The 24,393-nt window shown below is 33.7% G+C and overlaps 1 protein-coding gene across 1 annotated transcript in view; it reads right to left on the reverse strand.

Annotated features, from left to right (window-relative positions):
* Positions 1 to 3,068: 3,068 nt before the first annotated feature.
* LOC143237400 (neurotrimin-like) overlaps positions 3,069 to 24,393 on the reverse strand; it is a 201,336-nt gene continuing 180,011 nt past the window's right edge. The window contains exons 3-6 of the mRNA XM_076476625.1: positions 20,790 to 21,000; positions 17,430 to 17,726; positions 13,708 to 13,894; positions 3,069 to 3,743 (exon numbers count right to left, since the gene is read on the reverse strand). Of these exons, the coding sequence (XP_076332740.1) occupies positions 13,770 to 13,894; positions 17,430 to 17,726; positions 20,790 to 21,000 (633 nt within the window). The 3' untranslated portion in view covers positions 3,069 to 3,743; positions 13,708 to 13,769. The remainder of the gene's footprint in view (positions 3,744 to 13,707; positions 13,895 to 17,429; positions 17,727 to 20,789; positions 21,001 to 24,393) is intronic.

Here is a 24,393-nt window from a genome sequence, read left to right on the forward strand (position 1 = left end):
TAATCTTTTATAATGAAAGTGCTGAAGAAATATTTGAAATTCTCTTCCATATTGGCGTATCCTGCTTCAAATTTTTTTAATAATATGATTAGCTCGTTAGTTATCACCATTAGATTCCATCAAGGAACATAGAGCCACAATCGCTTGCGGATTCTTCAACAGGTATTTAAGTGAGTAGGTTGTTAGCCCACTGCACCGAGCCGTCCCTAATTTAGTAGTGTAAGACTAGAGAGAAGGCAGCTAGTCATCACCACCCACCGCCAACTCGTGGGCTAATCTTTTACCAACAAATTGTGGGATTGACCGTCACATTATAACGTCCCCACATCTTCCCAGCATGTTTGGCGCGAACCCGCGACCCTCGGATTACGAGTTGCACGCCTCACGCGCTTGGCCATGCCAGGCCACATTCATATGATTAATACTTTTTTATTCTGAAAGTGCTGAAGAAATATTTGAAATTATCTTCTATACTGGCGTATCCTGCTTCAATTTTTAGTTAATCATATAATTAATAATTTTTTTTGTGAAAGTGCTGAAGAAATATTTGAAATTATTTTCTATACTGGCGTATCCTTCTTCAATTTTTTATTTAATCATATAACTAATAATTTTTATAGAGTAAGCGCTGAAGAAATATTTAAATTCTCTTCTATACTGGCGTATCCTGCGTCACTTTTTTATTTAATTAAATGATCAATAATCTTTTATTGTAAAGGTGCTGAAGAAATATTGGAAATTCTCTTTGTACTGGCGTATCCTGCTCCACTTTTTATTGATCATATCATTAATAATCTTTTATAGTGAAAGTGCTGAATAAATATTTGAAAATCTCTTCTATACTGGCGTATCCTTCCTCAAATTTTTATTTAATCATATAACTAATAATTTTTATAGAGTAAGCGCTGAAGAAATATTTAAATTATCTTCTATACTGGCGTATCCTGCTTCACTTTTTTATTTAATCATATCATTAATAATCTTTTATAGTGTAAGTGCTGAAGAAATATTTAAATTCTCTTCTATAATGGCGTATCCTGCTTCACTTTTTATTTAATCATATCATTAACAATCTTTTATTGTGAAAGTGCTGAAGAAATATTTGAAATTTTCTTTTATACTGGCGTATCCTGCTTCATTTTTTTCCGTGACACACCAAACGTGCTCGACCTTTCAGGTGGGAGTTTTATAATTTTACGATCAATCCCGCTAACTGTTGGTAAAAGAGTAGCCCAAGAGTTGGCGGTGGGTTGTGATGACTAGCTACCTTCCCTCTAATCTTACACTTCTAAATGAGAGACGGCTAGCTTTGTGCGAAATTCAAAACAAACCAAACTTGGCCTGAAATGTAAGGTCTCGTGTAAAGTGACTTCTAATCGAAAATACGAAATACAAGACGTTAAGTTATATGGAAACCAGTGGAGGTGACCTAATCCTACTGTATTAATTTACTGAAAATGTTTTGTTTTCAACATTGAAGGAATTTCTTGATCATAAGAGCGTTTTACTGAAAACAACCGACCATGGAATTTAGAAAACCACAGTAATTGTTTTTTTCATTGTCCAATTTTGGTGTTTACGCTTTTATCGAAGACGTCTTAGTATATATAAATTATTTACAGATGATAATGTTTGTTTTTCTTAAACTCGCGCAAAACTACACGAGGGCTATCTGCGCTAGTCCTCTCTTATTTATGAGTGTAAGGCGAGAAGGAAGGCAGCTAGTCATAACCACCCATCGCCAATTCTCGGGCGACTCTTTTAGCAACGAAATTGACCGTCTCATTATAATACACCCACTGTTGAAATTGGGAGCGTTTTTTGTATGACGGGGACTCGAACCCACATTCCTCACATTAAAAGTCGAGCATTCTAACCACCTGGTCATGCCAGGCCAGATGATAATGGGTTAGTTCTAAAAAAAACTTATTATATTAGCCTATAATCATGCCTACTTAAGTAACTTGTCCTTTTTTTGTAAATTACTTTAATTTACGACATTAAGTTTTAGGAATGAACCATTATTGATTGAATGTGCATGTGGATACCAAGTGATGCTCACACTGAACGATTTAGCATTAATAAAAATATTATTTAATTTCATAGAATTAGCGGTAATCTATTTCCTATCTAATGTAACTGCATTTACTAATTTAGGCTTAACCTATTACCGATGATATTTTTGCTAAGACATTATTGGACATTCGAGAAAATAATAATAAAGATTTTGAAGAGAGTGGTCGTTCGTTTTAATTCTAGTGTAATTATTATTTTCCGCTGATTTTAAGTACTTGCATTTGAAATTAATGTCTTAACAATATAGTAAAAATTGAAGCTGTACTGCAGTAACATGTCCACTTCATAAGCTTTGATGACTTGTGTTCACATTAGAAGCCAAACACCCCTACCACTCTAGAATGCTGTATTCCGTGATAAGTAATTTTGTAGAAAAAAGCTGCCTTTTTCTAAAATTACTTCATCTAAAAAACAAACAAAACAGATAACTTGTTACCTTAGAATGGGAATTCTCTCAGTTTGAAAACTTTGGGAAACAATAACAAAAGGAGATCGAATCGTTTATGATTTCTACATTAAATCACACAGAAATAAACACTTCAAAATATCACCACAGACGCTGGCACTCGTTGCTGCTCTTGAAATACGGAAAATGAGCTGCATTGTATATTGTTCGTGTTTTTTTTCATCAGGTCTTGTTACACTATATATTTTAACACCATCATATGACGTTTTTTTATATCAAATGAAAGAGCAGATGGGACTAGATTTTACCGTTTTTCTTTTGCTTCTTTTTAGCTCTAGAACAAGGTTGTTACATTTAAATACTTTTCGATGAGACAGTTGTTTTTTTCTTTACGTATTACGTTTCTCATATTGCAAGCTAATAACTTCTTCAATTCAGTTATTGGACTTGAAGAGGCTTAAAGAGAGTTTGCTAAATACTGGTTCATTTCAGAACCTTCAGTGACCTAAAATGTACTTTACCATCACAGCGTGAGAAACACCAGATAGTTGGCTCTTCGAGTAATAATTCATGAGACAGAAAACAATTAACCAAAATAATAGTTTATTAAGACACGAAACTAACTTGTTCTCAAATCTCACGTAACAAGAAAAATCCAACATTTGCGATAAAACATAAAATTTTCACACCGTGTAGGAAGTACAATAGTTTTGACACATGTATTCACTTTAAGGCTTAACAAAGTACGAAAGAAAGTTACAATATTTCAAGCAATGTTTTGTAATTCTTCAATAAAACAGAGGGGGAAAAAAAACTACGTGAAATTGTAGTTCATCTCATTACTATGGCTTTCTCTCTTCAAAAACTCTCATCTACTGATACGATGGTTAGATACCTTAACACTAAATAAAGCTAGAAATACTCTCCCTTTATGACAAAGATATTCAGAATAAAAACTATGATACTGGTAGGCCATATAAGAAAGCGACAAAGAGCTCAAAACTAACAGACAGTGTTCGAGTTAATTTTCCATCTCTGGTTTGAAGAAACTGTTAGTTCTTGGGGTAAATTAGAAAAACAAGCGACATGATATCAAATACGGTGAGGAAAAGCTTACACAGCAGAGGCTGTGTGGTTCTTTCTCGTTAGTCTGTGAGCAGCATCCATTACAAAAGTCACGTTTGAGTACAATATTCCTTGAAACCAGTCACGAGAAATTGATGGGTTTAAATGTTGAGAATCTTTATTTACATGTTCCATCCTGCGAAAGAAAGACACCACATGATAAATGTTTCTTTATCAAAGCACTATTCAAGTATAACAGTTTTTTTTCAAAATATTTAGGGCAAAAGAGCAAGTCTTATTTATAAACTGACTAAAACTTTCCAGAATATTTGACACATTTCATATGCTTGAAACATCAAGAATACCCTGTGGGTGCATAAAAATAAAAAACGTTAACGAAACATATGAACAGAATGAAATATGCCCTAGTGAAAGCATCTTACAATTATCAGTAATATAAAAACTAAGCGTGGAATATGTTGTGAAAACGCTAATTATCAGATTTTAAAATAAGCTCTGAACAAACCAAAGCTTACGACACGAACCAATCAAATTGCTCTAATATCACACCGTATTATTTGATTAGTTTAGTTACTTCAATTAAATGTAATTTAAAACAATTGTCCTCATGTGCCACAGCGGCATGTCTGCGGACTCACACTGCTAGAAACCTGGTTTAGATACCCGTGGTGGGCAGAGCACAGATAGTCTACTGTGTAGCTTTCTGCTTAATTCAATCAAGAAAATGTTGTTAGTTGAGTCATTTATTTAAGCCTACATTCATGTATCATGTCATCAGTGAAAATCATTCGTAGTAAATTGTTGGTTGTTATTATTCATATAAATAAACAAAGGGGGAAAATGACAAGGCTGCTTGAAACGTTAAAGTTTGAAAAGCTATTATTACCAAAACAGAGTCAAATTGATCGGTCATTTTTAGATACCCGACTAATTTACCGACACTCGAAACATCGATATTAGTAACTCGACAAACTAATGAAATTAGCACCTTCTCGATGTTTTGAAAACACATATCAACTTCTAACTAGTTACCTATTGACGGAATAGACGAAACTTGTGGCACTGGCAGTTTTCACTGAAGATAAACACTGGAATTATGTGGCCACCTTTTGAATAACTGATAAAGATAAGTACTCAAACAAAAGGTAATCATATAAGCTTCAATGTTCACGCGTCAGTCATGAAGAACCTCGTAATAACCTTTGGAAAATAATAGTCACATATATGTACATACCCAAATGAGCTCAAAAGTTGTACGTTGGAAATGTCTTAAGGCTTGTAAATGCGCGGGTGTGGCTGTCGACCTGCGTAAGTTTCGTTAAACGTCCGTGGTTACGAGTGATGTGCCAATTTTGAGAAATCCTCGACTGATAAAGTATGTAGCAAATTAGTGGTTAGCTATTAGATTGTTATGAATTTGTTTGTTTGGGTTTGAAATTTCGTGCAAAGCTCCACGAGGGCTATCTGCGCTAGCCGTTCCTAATTTAGCAGTGGGAAGACTAGAGGAAAGGCAGCTAGTCATCACCACCCACCGTCAATTTTAGGGCTACTCTTTTTCCAACGAATATTGCGATTGACCGTAACATTTTGACGCCTCTACTGCTGAAAGGGTGAAATGTTCGGTGCGACGGGGATTCGAACCCGCGACCATCAGATTACAAGTCGAACGCTTTAACCAACTAACCATGCTGAGATATTGTGAAATGTAAATCTATACAATGGGCTATGTGTGTCGTGGCAACATCAGGTATCGAAATCTGATTTTTAGCGTTATAAGTCATCAAATTTACCTCCGCGCAAATAGATATTAACTTCTAACTTCTTAATGTAAATAATTCATTAAATTAAGAGATATAAAACATTTAATAAACTATTACTGATAACAAAATTTGCATATTTACATAGATAACAGAATTTTTCAAAGATATTTATGACAGCCACATTTTTTATCATATATAATTAAACCAAATGTAGGATAAAATGGTGAGGGTACTTGCAGTTCCATTAACATACAACCCACGTTAATTACAACATAATTTATTACGAATTAGAAAAACTGAGACGTTTTTTTTTAAATTTCTATATTTATTCATCAATATATGGGTTTGTTTTTTTCTCGGTGGGATAGCGGCATGTTTGCTACTTTAAACTCTAAAATACGGAGTTCGATTCCCTGCAGTGAACAAAGCAAATAGTCCAGTGTGTCTTTTCACTGAAAGAAAGAAACAAAGAAGCACTTTTTCGTTCAAGCGTACTTTATTTACGAATGTTTACTTTTCAACTAAATAGGCAGTTTCTTAAGAAAGGAAAAACAAATTCTCGTGTCAAACAATGGTAACAGTTTTAGCACCGACTTCAGAACAGCTTAATATTATAACATACACATTTGTTCCTTTTTGTAGTAGTTTGAAACACATTGTTAGGTAAGAAAATCTAATATGTTACGCAGGTCCAGAAAATCAAATATAGGACAACTATAAATCGAAAAATACTGACGAATTAGGACACTTAGACACCACTTGTTTATTATAACATAAACTAGTAATCACAGTAAATTTCACCACTATATAAGCTGAATACATCTAGGCCTCGTATATTGCTAGTTTAATTTACTCTATCCTATGAATTGTATAGATCTAGGCTTATTTTATTAAAATTTTGGATGTACTCCATTATTTGACCTACATATATCTAGGTTTATTATATGGGCCGTACAGGTCTAGGCCTATTTTTATTAAAATTTTGAATGAACTCCATTATTTGACCTACATATATCTAGGTTTATTATATGAACCGTACAGGTATAGGCCTATTTTTATTAAAATTTTGGATGTACTCCATTATTTGGCATACGTATATCTAGGTTTATTATATGAACCGTATAGATCTAAGCCTATTTTTATTAAATTTTTGAATGTACTCCATTATTTGACCTACATATGCCAAGGTTTATTATATGAAACGTATCGGTCTAGGACTATTTTTATTAAAGTTTTGAATGTACCCTATTATTTGACCTACGAAGATCTAGCTTTATTAAACTAACAATTTAACCTATTCCATTATATGAACTGTATAGATATAGGCCTATTTCGTTAAAACTTTAATCCACTCCATTATTTGTCTTACATAGATGTAAGTTTGGTACGTTACCAGTTGAATTTACTCTTATATAGCCTGCATGGTAACAGGAGAACTAAACAAACATGTTGGAAATCATTAAGTTAATCCTTCATTTACCTTTTAAAAATTTGAACACGCCTCTAAACTTATCAGGTGTCTAAATGTCCTATTTCGTCAATGTTTATAATTGTGTGGTGTCTACCTTTACAAGCACATTTATTGGAGGTGATATTTTAAGAGCAACTAATTAAGCTAAATTCCCCAATTTGAAATGAAAGTTATTTCCATATATCACCATTGGAAACATAAAAGTTATATTTACTGCAAACCTAAAACTGTAATTGACATTTAAATCCCAAATTTCCGAAGTTTCGATAACAAGATCACCAATAAATGATGTATTGTTTTAATATTTGTTTGTTTTTGAATTTCGTTACATTATAACGTCCCCACGGCTGAAAGGGCGATCATGTTTGATGTGACGGGAATTCGAACTCGCAACCCTCAGATTACGAGTAGAGTGCCTTAACTACGTGGCCATGCCGGGCCTTGTTTTAATACTATACATACTGCCATTTTCCATGTTGAAATTCTGCAGCATTACTTTCTTATTTCTAAGAAACACTAAAGAAATTCTACCAATAAAACAACATCAACTTGTCAAAAACTACAACTTTAGAACTTTGAAGAGATAATAAAACCTTTTTTAACACAGCATAATTCCGCTGGTGTAAGTAAATTTCAATAAAAAAACAAGAAAGTGATTTCACGTGACTGGTAGTTAATGTTTGCTGAATGTTTTATAGTGTATTTTATCACCATTCCAGTTTGCCTAAAATGAAATTAAATAAAGAATATGTTACCACTGCTTAGCTCAAATTACAAAGAAAAATTATAATACATAAATATGTAACCACTGCTTAGCTCAAATTAGAAAGAAAAATTATAACACATAAATATGTAACCACTGCTTAGCTCAAATTATAAAGAAAAATTATCATACATAAATATGTAACTACTGCTTAGCTCAAATTAGAAAGAAAAATTATAACACATAAATATGTAACCACTGCTTAGCTCAAATTATAAAGAAAAATTATCATACATAAATATGTAACCACTGCTTAGCTCAAATTAGAAAGAAAAATTATAACACATAAATATGTAACCACTGCTTAGCTCAAATTATAAAGAAAAATTATCATACATAAATAATATTCTCCTCGCCATCATTAACTAATACAAATGACATGTTTGATGAAACAAGATGTTTATTTTTGTGGACATTTCTTCAGTATAGCATATTCCTTCTTATCGCAACATATAATGCTAGCTGACGAGAATCAGGTCCGAAGACCGACCCCCTTTATCACATTCTGAAGGTAAGAGGATCTAAGGCTGCTGCGTATATAGCTTCTTGCAAATGTTGTTACCAAAACATCTGTAACACTTTAAAACATAACTTTACAATAGTACTGTTCATTAGTTTAACAAGTAAATAAATAGAAATATTATTTGTAAATGTCAGCAAAATTTCTGTTTAACGGTTATTCCTATTTAATGTTTTTCAGGAATTATCGCAACATATTTAATCAAATTATCCTATGGGATTTCACTCCAGGTGTCTCTACTTCACTTTCTCAAAGCTTTTATGGAAGTTACTTTTTCCAGATCTGATTTCTGCTTACTCGGGCTGAGATCGTGGCAATGGGGTGTGGGGGGCATTGAATCATTTGCATACTTAGCTAAGTAACTTCTGCATAGGTTGGGCGAGAGTTTGTGGTCATTATCTTCTTGGTAGTAGAATCTTTACCAATAATGCACAAAGAACAGGGTATACCATGATTGATAAGTATCTGATGGTACTTGTGCTGGTCCATTATTCCATCTATTTTGCAAATGTCTTATGTTGCCTCAGTCGAAAAATGCACACATACCATCACTCTGCCTCCCTCATGTTTTATGGTAGGTGATATACATTGAGGTAAGTATCTTTCACCTTTCTTCCACCGAACGTAAAATTCATGTTTTGAACCATATATTTGAAACTTGGACTCATACATCCATAACACTCTTTCCCAATCATCAACAGTCCAATTTTTGTACGTTTTAGCAAATTTAAGACTCTTGACAATATTTGGAGATCGAAGTAAAGGTGTTTTAAACTGCTACACGACCAAATATTCGATTCTCGTTGAGTCTTCTTCATACTATAGATTTGAACACTTTTCTGTCACTTGGTACATGGTTGTTTTTCTTATGCTTGAGACCAGTAGCAGTCTTCCTTCTGTTCCGAAGGCTACATAAACGAACATACTTAACATCAGTATCATTGAGTTTAGATGTGTCCTGCCTGTTCCTTTCTTATATTCAAATTTACCTAAGTATCACGAGTTGAGATTACTTGATAGTGTTTGGGGAATATTTCAAGTCTGTAGCAATTTGTAGGAGACTCCAACCAGCATCACATGAAGTTTTTATGCAAACTCTCTGCTCTACCGACAATTCTCTTCGTTTCTTGAGCCGTGGCATGATAACAAGACTTAATATATACTGTTAAACACTGTTTTTTATCAAGGTTTATTTATGGAGTGCTATTAAAAAGATTTCTTTCAGCGTATGTCAGTACCATATGCTAGCTCCTTGCGGGCTTCTTTTTATATAGTTAAAACAGTGTGTGGGTCACCATAACATTTATTTTTAACCCTATATCTGATCAGAATATTCAATCATGTAGAACTCTTATGACATGCCCTTGGTACAAGTATATGGGAATTTTAGAGAATAATAAGTATTCTCACTCTGGATCATTCTATTGTCAACAGTGAAGCATCACTTGTGTTGAAATGTACTTTCTATAATGAAATGGAAAAGTAAACCACATAAAATAGAAAGAATAACAAAATATTTTCTTCTTCTAACACTTTTGCAAAGAACTGTATGTATATATTAATATATATATGTATGTATATAAACAACCTAACAGTGCAATCTGATTTATATACTTAACAGTTTACGATGAATACAAAAATATTCTATTATATTTGCTTCGTTGGTTATAGATTTTGCAATATGCAAAAGTAAACCATCGTAGTGTAATGAAAGGACACCTTTTTTTTTTTTTTTTTGTCTAGAGTGCATGAATTACTTTAGTTTTTCGGATTATTTTGATACATTTGAGAATAAATGTCACATAATAAACATCATTTTTTATAAAAAGCCACATGTTCATTCAGCTAATTCAAAGGGTTTGGATAAATATTCATCAAAATTGGCATGGAAATTCATCATATTGTACAAATGTACAAATTTTTAATTTTGCATTTTGGATTTTACAGTTTTTATGGACATTTTTTGCCTTTTTTTATAACTATTTCGTCCCTTTTGATGGATTCTCACCAAATTTACTTGTTGGGTCTATGAGGAGATACGAGCAAAACTGCGATTTCAAATTTTGCTTGTGTGTTTCTTTTGAATTTTCGCGCAAAGCTACTCGAGGGCTATCTGCGCTAGCCGTCCCTAATTTAGCAGTGTAAGACTAGAGGGAAGGCAGCTACTCATCACCACCCACCGCCAACTCTTGGGCTACTCTTTTACCAACGAATAGTGGAATTGACCGTCACATTATAACGCCCCACGGCTGAAAGGTGAGCATGTTTGGTGCGATCGGGATTCGAACCCGAGACCCTCGGATTACGAGTCGAACGCCTTAACACACTTGGCCGTGCCGGGCCAAAAAGGGAGAGCATGCTTGGTGCGACAGGGATGCGAACCCGCGCCCGTCAGATTACGAGTCAAACGCCTTAATCCACCTGGCCATGCCGTGCCTTTCAAATTTTCTGTTTTGCAGTTTGTATGAGCATTTTTGCGTTTTTTACAATACATATAGAGGAAGAAACTTTTGATGTTCTAAGATAATCTTTCATTAATCGTGAATTTACCTCACTTATATCTAGTGAATGGGTACGCCAGCTAGTACAAAAACAAAATAAATGCACATATTTTTATCCGCGGCTTAGTGGCTTATATTATGTCTTTTAGTTACTCTAGTACACACTTTTAGCTCAGTCATTTTTTGACTGATTTGAGATTTAATTACAGTTTTAAATTCAGGAGGTCAAATATCTTATAGAGTAATTCACTTTAATCCTGTCTAAAAGAACTTCAAATACTGCGACTATTGAAGATTCCCTCTTGTTTAAATGTATAATTCAGGCATATTTTGTTTTTAAGTACAATTACAAAACTTTAAAAAGTCCCTTTAAAAGTTTTCAGGTGAATCTGAAAATGGAGAAAATATTTTTATAAAATTACGAACAATATTCGTATTTACAACGGCACGTCGTATGCGCTTGTAATCAGTAAGATGGTCCCTAGAGGGTGTTATCACTTTAAGTGTTGTTTATATTAAATGATTCCAGCAAATAAAAAATAACAACAGTTTTAACACCTGTTTAAAGCTTATTAGAGTAAACATATGAAATGACTATTGACATTCTGTTGAGGTAAACAAGAACAAACACCTGATAAATGGCTGTTGAAAGCTTATGACAAACAGGAACAAATGCTCATTAAATAACTCTTGAAAATTTGTTAGATTAAACTAGAATAAAAGTTCAGTCGCTTTTAGAAACTTGTTAGGGAAAATAAGAGCACAAACACTTTCTAAATAACTATCGAACTTTTGTTAAGAGCAAACATTAATGACTGTCGAAATGTTGTAATGACAAAAAGAGCAATCACTTATAAAACGAATGTTCAAATTTTGTTACGGCTTTGCTTAGCAAGAGCTCTTTCACTCATATATTTTTAGAGAAGTTCATTTAGTCTTTGTATTTAACTCAGAATAATAAAAACGAAATACTCCTAGTTAAGAATAATAGAATAAAAATAAGAGGGCTTGCTATATTAGATTCAATATAGAAAACAAAATATTGGGTTGAGAAATAATTCGTGAGCGTTTTTTCAAGTTAAAATAATATATTCATAAATGAAACGCTTTCGTAAAATATATCATGTCATTTGGTAGATAATTTTTTGCTCTAATAGATGGTGTGTTTGATTTTCATATGTCTTTAATTTTTGCTTTCATTTTCAGCTCATTAAATGGAATGTCAAGTGGACAAAATCGAGCATTTTCGACACCATCTGCTTTTCGCATTTAATTTCTTGCAATTTCGTTTAAAACAATGCATACTATATACCTAGGTATTACATGAAATAAAGTATCATAATAAATGTTTTGGGTGTAATGTGTTCATGCATTGAAGTATTGTATAGTCTTGCATGTAATGCTTGAATGAAATTATTTAAAAACGCTCACGAATTATTCCTCAACCTAATACATTTTGGGAGATTTCATAAATTTATTTAACTGTGATTTAAAAGAATATGGAATAACTAGATGTTTAAACTACAGTAGGGTATTAGCAACGTGTAATGCTTTGAATATACTTTTAACATTCACTACCACGTTCATATCTAAATAGTTTTTCTACTGTCAGATTTAACATCGGATATCAAAAGAAACGTTTCAATATTCAGTCTCTTACCTGAAACTTTAAAATGGTTAATTTTTGGAGATTTGAAGAGGATATTCTTTGTTTACGCTGGTATAAAATTTAGAAACCACACGGAAGTGAAAAAATTAAATAAAAGTTCTATTTGACCACTAGAAATTACAAATATGAATTTAAAATACTTCTTATCGTGAAAAAACGTGTTAAAATATTAGGGGAGAAAAACTGAAATGTTCGTTATTTTATAAGAAACAAATAACTGCAGACGTAAAGAGGAATGATTTATAATTCATAGTTATTTAATTTAACTGCACCAGATTTTTTGAGTGAAAATGGTTTGAAATCAGTACAGTTAAAGTCTGGTTTTTATATCTTAGACAAACAGGAACTGTTTAAAGTTCGAGATTGATTTGAAGTATTTTCTCATTGATTGATTATTTTGTTTCTATTAAAATGTTTAAGTGCATATTTTGTGTAGCCAACTAGGTAAAGTTTAAAAATATTATTAATGTTAACTCTGTGTACCTACACCGCTAAAAACCGGGTTTCGATACCCGTGGTGAGCAGAGCACAGATAGCCCGTTGTGTAGCTTTGTGCTTAATTCAAAAACAACATTAATGTTAACGAATGAATGTATCTTGTATACATTCTGACGATGATGAAGTATTTACAAGGTTGTAATTTGTTTGTTTGTTTCTGAATTTTGCGCGAAGCTTCACGAGGGCTATCTGCCCTCGTCGTCCCAAGTTTATCAGTATAAGACTAAAAGGAGGGCAGCTAGTCATCACCGTCCACCGCCAACTCTTGGACTACTCTTTTATCAACGAATAGTGGGAGTGACCGTCACATTATAACGCCCCCACGGCTGAAAGGGCGAGCATGTTTGATGGGATTCTAACCCGCGACCCTTGGATTGCGAGCAGAGTGCCTTAACCTCCTGGCCATGCCGGTTCTTTTATTTATGGAAACTAACTTATTGTTACTATTATAGTGTGTATAATAAGCATAAATATAAGTACGTAACTCTGAGTATTTGGTGATCTTGTGGATTTAACACCTGGTGTTGGTCAAGCGAGGTGTATATAGGTTATAAGTATGGCTCTTTATACACCAAATTTACCTTTAATAGTAAGTTCATTCCAAAATCAATAGAAAAATATAATTATATACTTTTAAAGCCGTTTACTTGAACTTAAAACTCTCAGACAATTCAAATCAAAGACTCAATTCAATAATTCTGTACAATATTTTCTATTGATTTTACACTTTACGTCAAATAGCATTGAGTCATTAGTTATTTTTTCCAGAACTTTCGACTTGAGCTCCTAATTCAGAGGTCTATTGAGGGCTTAAAGAGCAGTAAAGCTGCACTAACTCATTCCCCTTGAAAAACAGATAAAATAAAACTCGTCTTAAGATATTATCTTCTTCTTTATCCAACCTGCTCGAGTTCCTGTGTTGCTGGTTGTAATATTTAGTGATAAAACTCTAGGTACCTTAACGTTCCTGGGGACGGAGCTGGTGTCGACACGTGTACGCTTAAACAAGAAGCCGCTGATCAGCAAGGCCGAATCAATAAGGTGATAGAAACCCAGGAGGTAACGACGAGAGGAAATGCGTAGTAACAGCCACTTGAGGAAGATGACGTTTCGGCGTCGTGCTGCATGGCTGCCAGTTGTTCTCCTGTGTATAATGAAAGAACATTTCTTTTCTTTGTAAAAAAAAAAAAAGAGAAGAAGCCTTCAGATCTTCCAATCATCGCGCATTTCAAGTTCGAAACGAAACAAAGGAAACATTCAAATGTATTACGTATGAATCTTCTGAACTTAGTGTATTACGTATGAATCTTCTTCAACTTAGTGATGCTTTCGTATTATGCTTGAATAAGTTTTCTTATTGCTTGCAAATAAATATTCGTTGAAACAAATTACATGGAGCTGAAAAACTGAACGAAATACTAATTAACTTAAAATACATCACCATGACAATACCATAACTTAAACCTATAGTAATATACATCGCTATTACTGAAGCTGGTAATAATACATATCATTAACATAAAGTTTTGAAATATCTATTGTTTCACAAATAATTGTTTCAAAACTTTATATACGTTCGATGGTTAAGTAGATATCCTTTCAAAAAGAAAAAAAATATGTCACTGTTACTTAAGCCTATAACAATAGCACAGTAATATTCATCATTTTCACTTAAACCAGGAGAGAATCTCAGTCAAATTATTCTAGAAATAGAGATAAGTAGCGGCATCGCATTGTTTACCCCAGTATAAATAGTACTATACTATATCACGCATTTTACAATATATTCTTTTGACTAGGTTATAGAATTACTTTAAATATCACGGAGACAAAGAAGGGGCAGTGTGCTTTACGTTTTTGTGTATTCGCCCTGCAGATGAAGTGAATATTGACATAAAAGCTTTTAGAAATACTTAGGCCAAGAATAATACACACCGTTATTACCTAAACCTATAATAGTGGAAAAACTAAGAAACTATTCTGTGCAATACTTAAAACAAAGTTTTTTTAATAAACACGTGTAATTCCTTAAGTTTTCATGAGTAACATTGAAGAGAGGTTTCTGATGGCCGCTATTGTTTTACCGGAATGTGTGTATCGAAGTTAGGGAAAGTGGAAAATTTACAATGTTGAAATCACGAAAATACTATATATGTATATGCATATAAATAATATGAAGATATATTTACAATTATTATATAAGGAAAATCATATCTTTTGGTTTTATGATTATATATATGATACAGGAATATGTTTTATGCATTTTTAAACATCATGTTACGAAAGTGATGGTTTTTGGTATTACAACTAAGTAATTTAATCTACGTATCAAATATCGTAACGAAGTTTCGAATTTGGATCAACGTATTGTCATTGTGAATACCAAAATCTTTCCTGGATTAATGTATTGTCATTGTGAATACCAAAATATTTCCTGGATTAATGTACTGTCGCTGTGAATATAAAAATCCTCCCTAGATTAATATATATATTGTCATTGTGAATACCAGAATCCTTCCTGGATTAATGTTTTGTCACTAATAAGTTATGACTATAAAACCCACTTGTAGAGAAAAATATATATGTAAAAACGGCTCGTTTGGGTTGAGAAATTTTTTTATGTAGAAGAGCGAACAACGTTTCGACCTTCATCGGTCATCGTCAGGTTCAAAGAAAGAAAGAGGTAACTGACCGTTAGCTGACCACATGTTTGAAGGGGGTTGTGTACTGAGTGTAAGAATGTAGAGGGCGTGCTCAGATGTTGGATTATTATAGGTATAAAGGTGTTCCTTTGTATTGGTTTATTTTGGGTTTAAGTTGTTGTATAAGTTAGACTTCTTTAATTTTGCGTTTGTTTATGTTTATTTCTTTATTTAGTATTTGAGTGTTTTCTATGGTTATGTTGTGTTTATTTGACTTGCAGTGTTCGAAAACGTGTGAAGGTGACTTTTTATGTTCTTTGAATCTGGTTTCCATTTTTCTACTTGTTTCTCCAATATAGAAGTCGTGACAGTTATCACATTGTATTTTATAAATAATGTTGGTGTGGTGTTTGTCAGTGTAGTTTTTACATAGTATAGACCTCAGTTTTGTGCCTGGTTTTTGAATAAATTTTGGTATTAACTGAAATGTCATATTTTGTTACTAGTTTTTGCCAAATGTTGGTTATTTTTCTGTTGATGTCGGGAATATATGGTATGCGGCAGTATATGGTTTCGTGATTTTTTAATTCGTGGGATATATTTACTTTTGTTGGTTGATTTTACATATAAATGTTTTGTCATTGTGAATACCAAAATCTTCCTAATAGTTCGTTTTCAACTGGCAATCAAAATATTTTTTTTATAAATTTGATATTTAGTTTCGAAAAGAAATAAAATTGATATTGTGCCTTATGGTGAATTTTGAATGATGTAATTATGATATAATTACATGACCTGGTATAATACTATATGCAATATTTATATGACATGGTATGATACTATATGTAATAATTATATGACATTGTGTGATATTATACGTAATAATTATATGACATTGTGTGATTTTATGCGTAATAATTATATGATACGAAATATGTTATTTATATTACACAAACTGAGGTGCCCATCTATTGTCCAGGTTATGAACTTTTAAAAAATGCAGGGTTGAATGCTGTGATAAATAATACACAAATCCTAACTTTCACATAAGTTATTTATAACATCACATATTATAGTATTCATTATGCCTTACCAATAGTTTGTACAAACTTTGAAAACTCAATACTGAAAACATGGTATACACTGTGTGATGATCAGGTAGACTGTATAAAAAGAGGTAGCTGTAAATAAGTGGCAGTAGAGGTGCTTTCTCTTAACCGCTTTCAACAACAAGCTCTTAATACCCTTCCACAGTGTGTCACGTGATTAATAATTAAAGGTCATTGGCTGCAGAAGTGTCTTACGGGCCAAAATTTAAAGGTAAATGGGTCAAAGTAGAAAGCGGGTATAACTCAAGAAACTATTATTATGGTAGCTGTTGAAGTACAAACTTTCAGCTGAACTTGTGTATTAATGTCAATTTTTCATTGCATTCCTCCACAGAAAGTGGTACTGCACTGTCTGAGATATATGAGATGTTGATTCGCCCTCCACCTCACTGCGTATCTTGTGTTATAGAAAAATTAAGTTTTTTTTATGGGGGGGGGGGGGGTTAAGGGCGTGACACCATCCATGAATGTAGTTAACTTATGTTAAAGATAAAAACGCCTAATAACAGCAATGGTTGTGTGGGGTGGCTTATGAAACACCCATAAACATTATCCTTTTTCCAAATTACCATCCCACAAACTTTGGTTGAGATTGGCCCAGTGACCTAGTAGTAGTTATATAATTGATAAACAGACAGACACGCAAATTTGTATGCTTTATATACATATATACAGTGCATAATACGATCTGTGACATTTGTATGATACGATATGTGATAGTTGAATGATATTGTATGATGTGATATAAAGCTAGCACTAATAACATCAGACTTTTTCAGTACTAATGTCTGTCACCAGTTTATGAGCATACTTTTTCTTAGATATATAAAAAAAACTTAATGGTCTTAATTTGAAGGTGATATTATAATTAACAAAACTAAACTCAAATATTCTACAGTTATTGCTAATTGGTTTCAGTTTTAGTTACCATTCAAAACGTGTACACTAATGCTTGTAGCATCTGCATTGGACGGGCAACAAGTGTAGTTTCCCGAGTCACTAGTCTTGGCGTTTATTATATTAAGGGAGCTGATAGCCGTATCTTCGTTTATCTTCTGCAGTGTCGTGTGGCCGCGTGAAGAGTCGTAATTGATCACAGTGTCACCGTGGTACCAGAACACAAAGACTGGGGGTGAGGGACTGTGGGTAATGATGCAGGTCAGGTTGATTGTGCTGCCACTTTCGAAGTGCAAGTCTGGGGCTCCAGCAATGACGGCTTCTGGGACTGCAACAAAAGATTAGTTTTATTTATGAAAAGTTTTATGTTTTCAATAAACTTTCAAACATTTTGTGAAGAAAAGTGATATAGAACCTATATAATACAACATACATATATGGTTATATTCTATATTTCACTATTCCGTGTAAAGAAGTAGAAAAAAAATAGACGAAATAACCTATTTACTGTTTAAAGTACCTCGGATACTCGAATAGTAATATGAAGAATTAATTGTGACATTGAGGGTATTTTTGTAACTCATGTAAACTATTCACAAAATGCTTATAGAAAGGCTATGGAGTAAGTAATTCAGGTATTAATGACATCACTTTTCTAAATGGATCAAAGACGACAAACGAAATTATCGAGACACAGCAGTAGATAAATATACCTTTTCAATGATTTAATGTTTTACAAATTTGTATCTCATTAAAGGGTACAACAGAAGTTTAATTTCGCATTTTTTAAATGTCGTGTTTTACAGCTCCCTGTTTAATTTTTTATTTCTCATTTATTTTACAGTATAGTTACCTTTACATTTTACTTTACCAACTTAAATTTTATCTTTAGTTTTATTCAGTGTTTAACATTTTTAATTTTTATTTCTCGCTTTTACTTCCAAAGATGTAACATTTTAGATTGACCTGATTGGGTTCCATTTTATCATCTATCATTTTGCTGGATGTTTCTTTATTTTCGATTGTATCTTTTCTTTTTAAGTGGTCAGCCATGGCCAGGTGGGTTAAGGCGTTTGACTCGTAATCTGAGGGTCGTGGGTTCGAATACCCGTCGCACCAAACATGCTCGCCTTTTCAGCCGTGGAGGCGTTATAATATGACGGTCAATCCCACTATTCGTTGATAAAAGAGTAGCCCAAGAGTTGGCAGTGGGTGGTGATGACTAGCTGCCTTCCCTTTAGTCTTACACTGCAAAACTAGGGACGACTAGCCCAGATAGCCCTTGAGTAGCTTTGCGCGTGCCCCCCGCTAGTGAAGCGGTATATCTACGGATTTACAACGCAAAATCAGGGGTTCGCTTCCCCTCGTTGGGCTCAGCAGATAGCCCCATGTGGCTTTGCAATAAGAAAACACACACACACGCTTTGCGCGAAATTCAAAACAAACATTCTTAAGTATTTTGCTGTTTAGATTTTTTTCCCTTCTTTGATTCCGAAACTCAATCTCCAAATTTCACTCCAACAGAGACAATTTTATTCGGCTATTTTCAAGATTTATTTTTACTTTTGTTGATTATCATAGTCATTTCCGAGTGGCATCTGTAACACAAATGTTAGGCCTAAGACTAATTTAGCAGTGTAAGACTAGAGGGAAGGCAGCTAGTCTTCACCACCCACCGCCAACTCTTGAGCTACTCTTTTACCAACGAATAGTGGGATTGACGGTAACATTATAACGCTCCCACGGCTAAAGGGGGCGAGCATGTTTGGCGCGACGGGGATGCGAACCCGCGACTCTCTGATTACGAGTCACACGCCTTAACACGCTTAGCCATGCCAGGCCAGAAATACATTAAAACCAAATGTGAAATAATCTAAAATCATGCTCATAAATTAGCTAAAAACATTGAATTTGCGCATAGTTTAGTCTCAAGTTAATTGTAGTTTAGCATTCTCAAACTGTATGATTCTTTTTCAATTCATATATTTGAAAATAAGTTCTTATCCAACTCTAAAGCACCAGTTTAGCAGTGATTACCTATTTGTATATAGTAGATTAAATAGATAATCGTTTAGTAGTTAAGTCTAAATCAAACCAGATTTATACTGTATTTTATTTTTGAACATTATCCACCTTTGTATCTCTTCTGATCATACTCTAGCTTTATTCGTGTACATGTGGTTGCCACCCTGAAAATGGAAGAATTATCATTGCGCAGACGTAGAAATGAACAAAGAGATGGAACTAATCGATCAGAAACTGGGTCCAGTCTACTGAAAATGCAATTTTTGAAACGAATATGGAAAACGAGAAAGTAAAAACATAATAATAGTAATAATAAACACAATCATCAATGCATTACATTTTAAACCAGTACTGAGAAGGGGAAACATTAATGACAACGAAATCATTATTGAAAGAGAAACATACACAAAAAATTAAAAACTGTACATTATTAATGACCAGCAGGTTGTGAAAATAAAAGGGATCGAAATCTGCTGGTCACAGAGGTATGGAAAACGTGTTTTTAGCTTATACGCGTTTAGACTTAATGCTGAGCCTCTCATAACTATTTCGAAAAATATATTAAATTCGAACGATAAAATAATACTGAAAACCGATATATGTTAATTTTGTTTTAAGCCTCATACATTGACTAAAGTACGTAAATCACTAGATTTAGTTCACTGCTTACTAAATTTTTAAGAAGTATTTCGCACTGAAACTGTTTACATATTTTAAAATTTTAGATTGATAGAGCAGCCTGACAGGTTTTACAACTCGTCATTTATAGAAATAATGTTAATAATTATGTAACAATCACCAGTTTGATTATAACATCCGCTTCGTTATTCTTTAGTAATGATGTGGTTTAGTTAAATCCAGTAAATTTAGAGGAACAGTTTGTTTGAGACAAACCAAACAAGAGCGGGCAGGTATATTTGTGTTTTTCTTATAGCCAAACTACATGGGGCTATCTGTTGATCTCACCGAGGGGAATCGAACCGCTGATTTTAGCACTGTAAATCCGTAGACTTTTCGCTGCACAAGCAGGGGCAGTCATGTATATACTTCATAGAAAAGATTTATACGTAACGAAAAAAAAAAAAAAAGTGCTGACTGTCTTAGTTTCTAACTAAAACCCTATCGGTGAAATTACAACACAAATCTCAATATTTGATTGATAACAGAAAGACCTCCAGGAAAGTTTTACTTCTGCGAAAGAGAGTTATGCCGTTTCGCGGTTGATAACCAGTAAGTTGATGGACTTATAATGCTAAAATTCAGGGCTCACTTCCACCACAATGTGTAACTTTGTACTAAAATCACGTAATCGGTGCTCGTTTTAACTTTTTAAGTGCACGTTCTTCCCTCTCCTACATATACTTACTGAGAACTGAGAGGTACACAAAGTAGCTGATCATAGGATGAGTGTTAACTTGACATTCATAAGACCCAGCGTCCCCGGGCTGCACTGACACCATCTGTAGGATCCAGTCGTTTGAAGCTTCAACATATACCACCTTAAACCTTTTTTCAGCCGTATAAGTCACGTGACCAACCGATAACACGTGGAAATCCTTTCTCCTTATCCATGACACCTAAATAAAATTGTGATTGGATTATACTGCGATCGCTTAGTTACCATATATTCCCAACATCAGCAGAAAAATAACCAATATTTGGCAAAAACTAGTAACAAAATATGACATTCCAGTTAATACCAAATTTATTCAATAACCATGCACAAAACTGAGGTCTATACAATGTAAAAACTATACTGACAAACACCACACCAACATTATTTATCAAATACAATGTGATAACTGCCACGACTTCTATATTGGAGAAACAAGTAGAAAAATGGAAACCAGTTTCAAAGAACATAAAAAGTCACCTTCACACGTTTTCGAACACTGCAAGTCAAATAAACACAACATAACCATAGAAAACACTCAAATACTAAATAAAGAAATAAACATAAACAAACGCAAAATTAAAGAAGTCTTACTTATACAACAACTTAAACCCAAAATAAACCAATATAAAAGAACACCTTTATACCGATATTAAAAATAATAAAATAAATAATATAAAATTATATATTCAAACATCTAACACCGCCCTCTATATTCCGACACTTAGTTACACAACCCCTTCCAAACACGTGGTCAACTTCCGGTCAGTTACCTCTTTCTTTCTTTGTGAATTTGACGATGACCGAAGAAGGTCGAAACGTTGTTCGCTCCTCTACGTAAAATATTTTCTCAACCCAAACGAGCCGATATTTACATATATATTCGATCGCTTAATTGTTTCCGGTCAGGTCTTTATGACTTTGATCTGTAATTTAAATAATTGGCAGCTCTGGTTTGAACTGGTTTCTGATTTAATTACCTTCTCTTTCTGGATATTCTTAGTAAATATAGTTATTTTCAGCTTTTGGAAAGAAAAAATATTGGTGTTTCTATTTCAAGAAAATTTGTTTATACAAAATAAAAACACTACTTTTGATGATAATATATGTTGAGTTTGTATACTGTATGTGGGAATGAATATATGGGTTTTGGCAGGACAAATATTTCCAAGCAAAGATATTCTAATCAGTGATATCATTTTTATTTTTCTATAACTTAGTATGAAATCTAAACATGGGTAAGACATTAATATAGACAATCATCGGACATGTATTTTTAAATACTGTACGAATTCATTGATTTCGACCCATTTCAATAAATTTGTATACCTATCTATCTATCTATGCTCGCAAAGTGACATTTGGTTGAAAATAAACCTTATTTACGTATATTTATGCCGAGATATAAAAATATCGCAGTAGAATTTAAATTTGAACTATTTTAAGAAATTCGTGAATGAATAAACAGTTAAATATTTTCATGATATACAGTCATCTGTAGTATTTATTAGTGAATTAAGACCCGAGTAAACCCTTATTTCCCTGAAACAAACTACGACTTAAAATTCACTAATACGTTATGGCTTAAACATCGAGTTCTTAGGTGTTTGTTTGTTTGTTTTTGAATTTCGCACAAAACTACTCGAGGGCTATCTGTGCTAGCCGTCCCTAATTTAGCAGTGTAAGGCTAGAGGGAAGGCAGCTAGTCATCACCACCCACAGCCAACTGTTGGGCTACCCTTTTACCAACGAATAGTGGGCCCACAGCCAATTGTTGGGCTACTCTTTTACCAACGAATAGTGGGATTAACCGTCACATTATAAAGCCCCCACGGCTGAAAGGGCGAGCATGTTTGGCGCGACAGGGATGCAAACCCGCGACCCCCACATTACGAGTCGCACGCCTTAACACGCTTGGCCATGCCGGGCCCTCTCCTTAGGTGTATTATTACCAGTCTCGACAGGTGGGAAAACATGCTACACTACATGTTTATAAAGTCACTGTTAAAATTTTATCCTTCTGGTAATCAATATGATAGGAGGATAATATTATATTTTTCGAAACGCTGCGTTCTTTTATACGCAAAGTCAATTGTCTTCCATAATCATATAAAGGTTTTATACATTATGCGCCCTGGTAACGAAAGCATTCGACTAAACATCCTTAAGGAATTGGGATGAGAAACAATGAAACAGGGAATATCAGAGGCTTGGAGCACCTATTCACTTCGGAAGAAAAGTACACCTTTCATCAGACGTTGCCTTGTGAAGTTTTGCGTGTGTTTTGTGATTTAACTATTCTATTAATCATACATATCTCTTTGGCATCGTGAGAGGATCTTGGCTGCCATCACTCGTAAACAGAAATAGATGCAACACTAAACAATGCGAGAAAGCAGTGCAAATTAAATACTTGTGCCTTCCCCTATCGAACAAAACTAAAAGTTTGCAGATATCATAAGAAATTATTTTCATATCGTCGAAATTATTTCAAAGTAATTTTGCTACAGCTACCAACTTTTCTAGAGACATTTATTTTGGAAGAAAGGATAATGTTAGTTTATGATGCGTGATCAGTTCTAGTCGAGTGTTCGTGTCCATGAATACGAGTGAAAGTTTCAGAAACACTTCTGTTACGAAAGTACCATCTTATCAAGAAGAGTGAAAAGCATTGATGGAAAAAAAAATCATTAATATAACACAAAAACATTTTCGTTCTTATTGTTATCTTTGGTACACTTTTCAATCGATAGAGCAAACACTGATTGGATTATTTCTCCCAGATTTCGATTGTAGTACCTTCTGCTTGAATAACCAAGTTTTCGTGACAAATACCATGGAGTTTAATGGGGAAGCTACTTCGATACGAGTTGTGCGAAAATAAAGATTACAGTTATTGAAAGCGAAACAACTTTAATATTGTGATAAAAATGAAATAAGATTCGAAATAATTTAGTAAGTTTATTTTTTCAATGTTATTCGCCATCAGCAGCACATTAATTATATAATAGTTTCGTTACTGAGATTCCATAATGACGAGAAACCCACTGAAGTAAAAGTGTATTCTAAAGACGGCTGGTATGGGTTTTAAAACTTTATCATAAATAAAGTACAGAACAATGTTTCGATCTTTTTAGGTCATATTTGCTAACCTGAGGACGAACTATAAAGGTCAAAACATTGTTATGTACTTTATTTTAGTTTGGTTTGATTTGAATTTCGCGTAAAGCTACTCGAGGCCTATCTGCACTAACCATCCATAATTTAGCAGTGTAAGACTAGAGGGAAAGTAGCTAGTTATCATCACCCACCGCCAACTCTTGGGCTACTCTTTTACCAACGAATAGTAGGATTGACCGCACTTTATAACGCCCCCACGGCTGAAAGAGCGAGCACATTTTGTGTAACGGGAATTCGAACACGTGACCGTTGGATTACGAGTGCCTTGTCCACCTGGCGTACTTTATTTCAATTAAAATTTTAATGCTCGTTCAGCTACTGAGATTTATTTTCCATCAAGTGAAAGTCTCTGACAGGTAAAAAAATAGTTTAATTGAAAACCGGTTGGTTAATGTAG

Source organism: Tachypleus tridentatus, chromosome 13 (assembly GCF_004210375.1).
Source record: "Tachypleus tridentatus isolate NWPU-2018 chromosome 13, ASM421037v1, whole genome shotgun sequence".
In the NCBI taxonomy this organism is placed as follows: domain Eukaryota; kingdom Metazoa; phylum Arthropoda; class Merostomata; order Xiphosura; family Limulidae; genus Tachypleus; species Tachypleus tridentatus.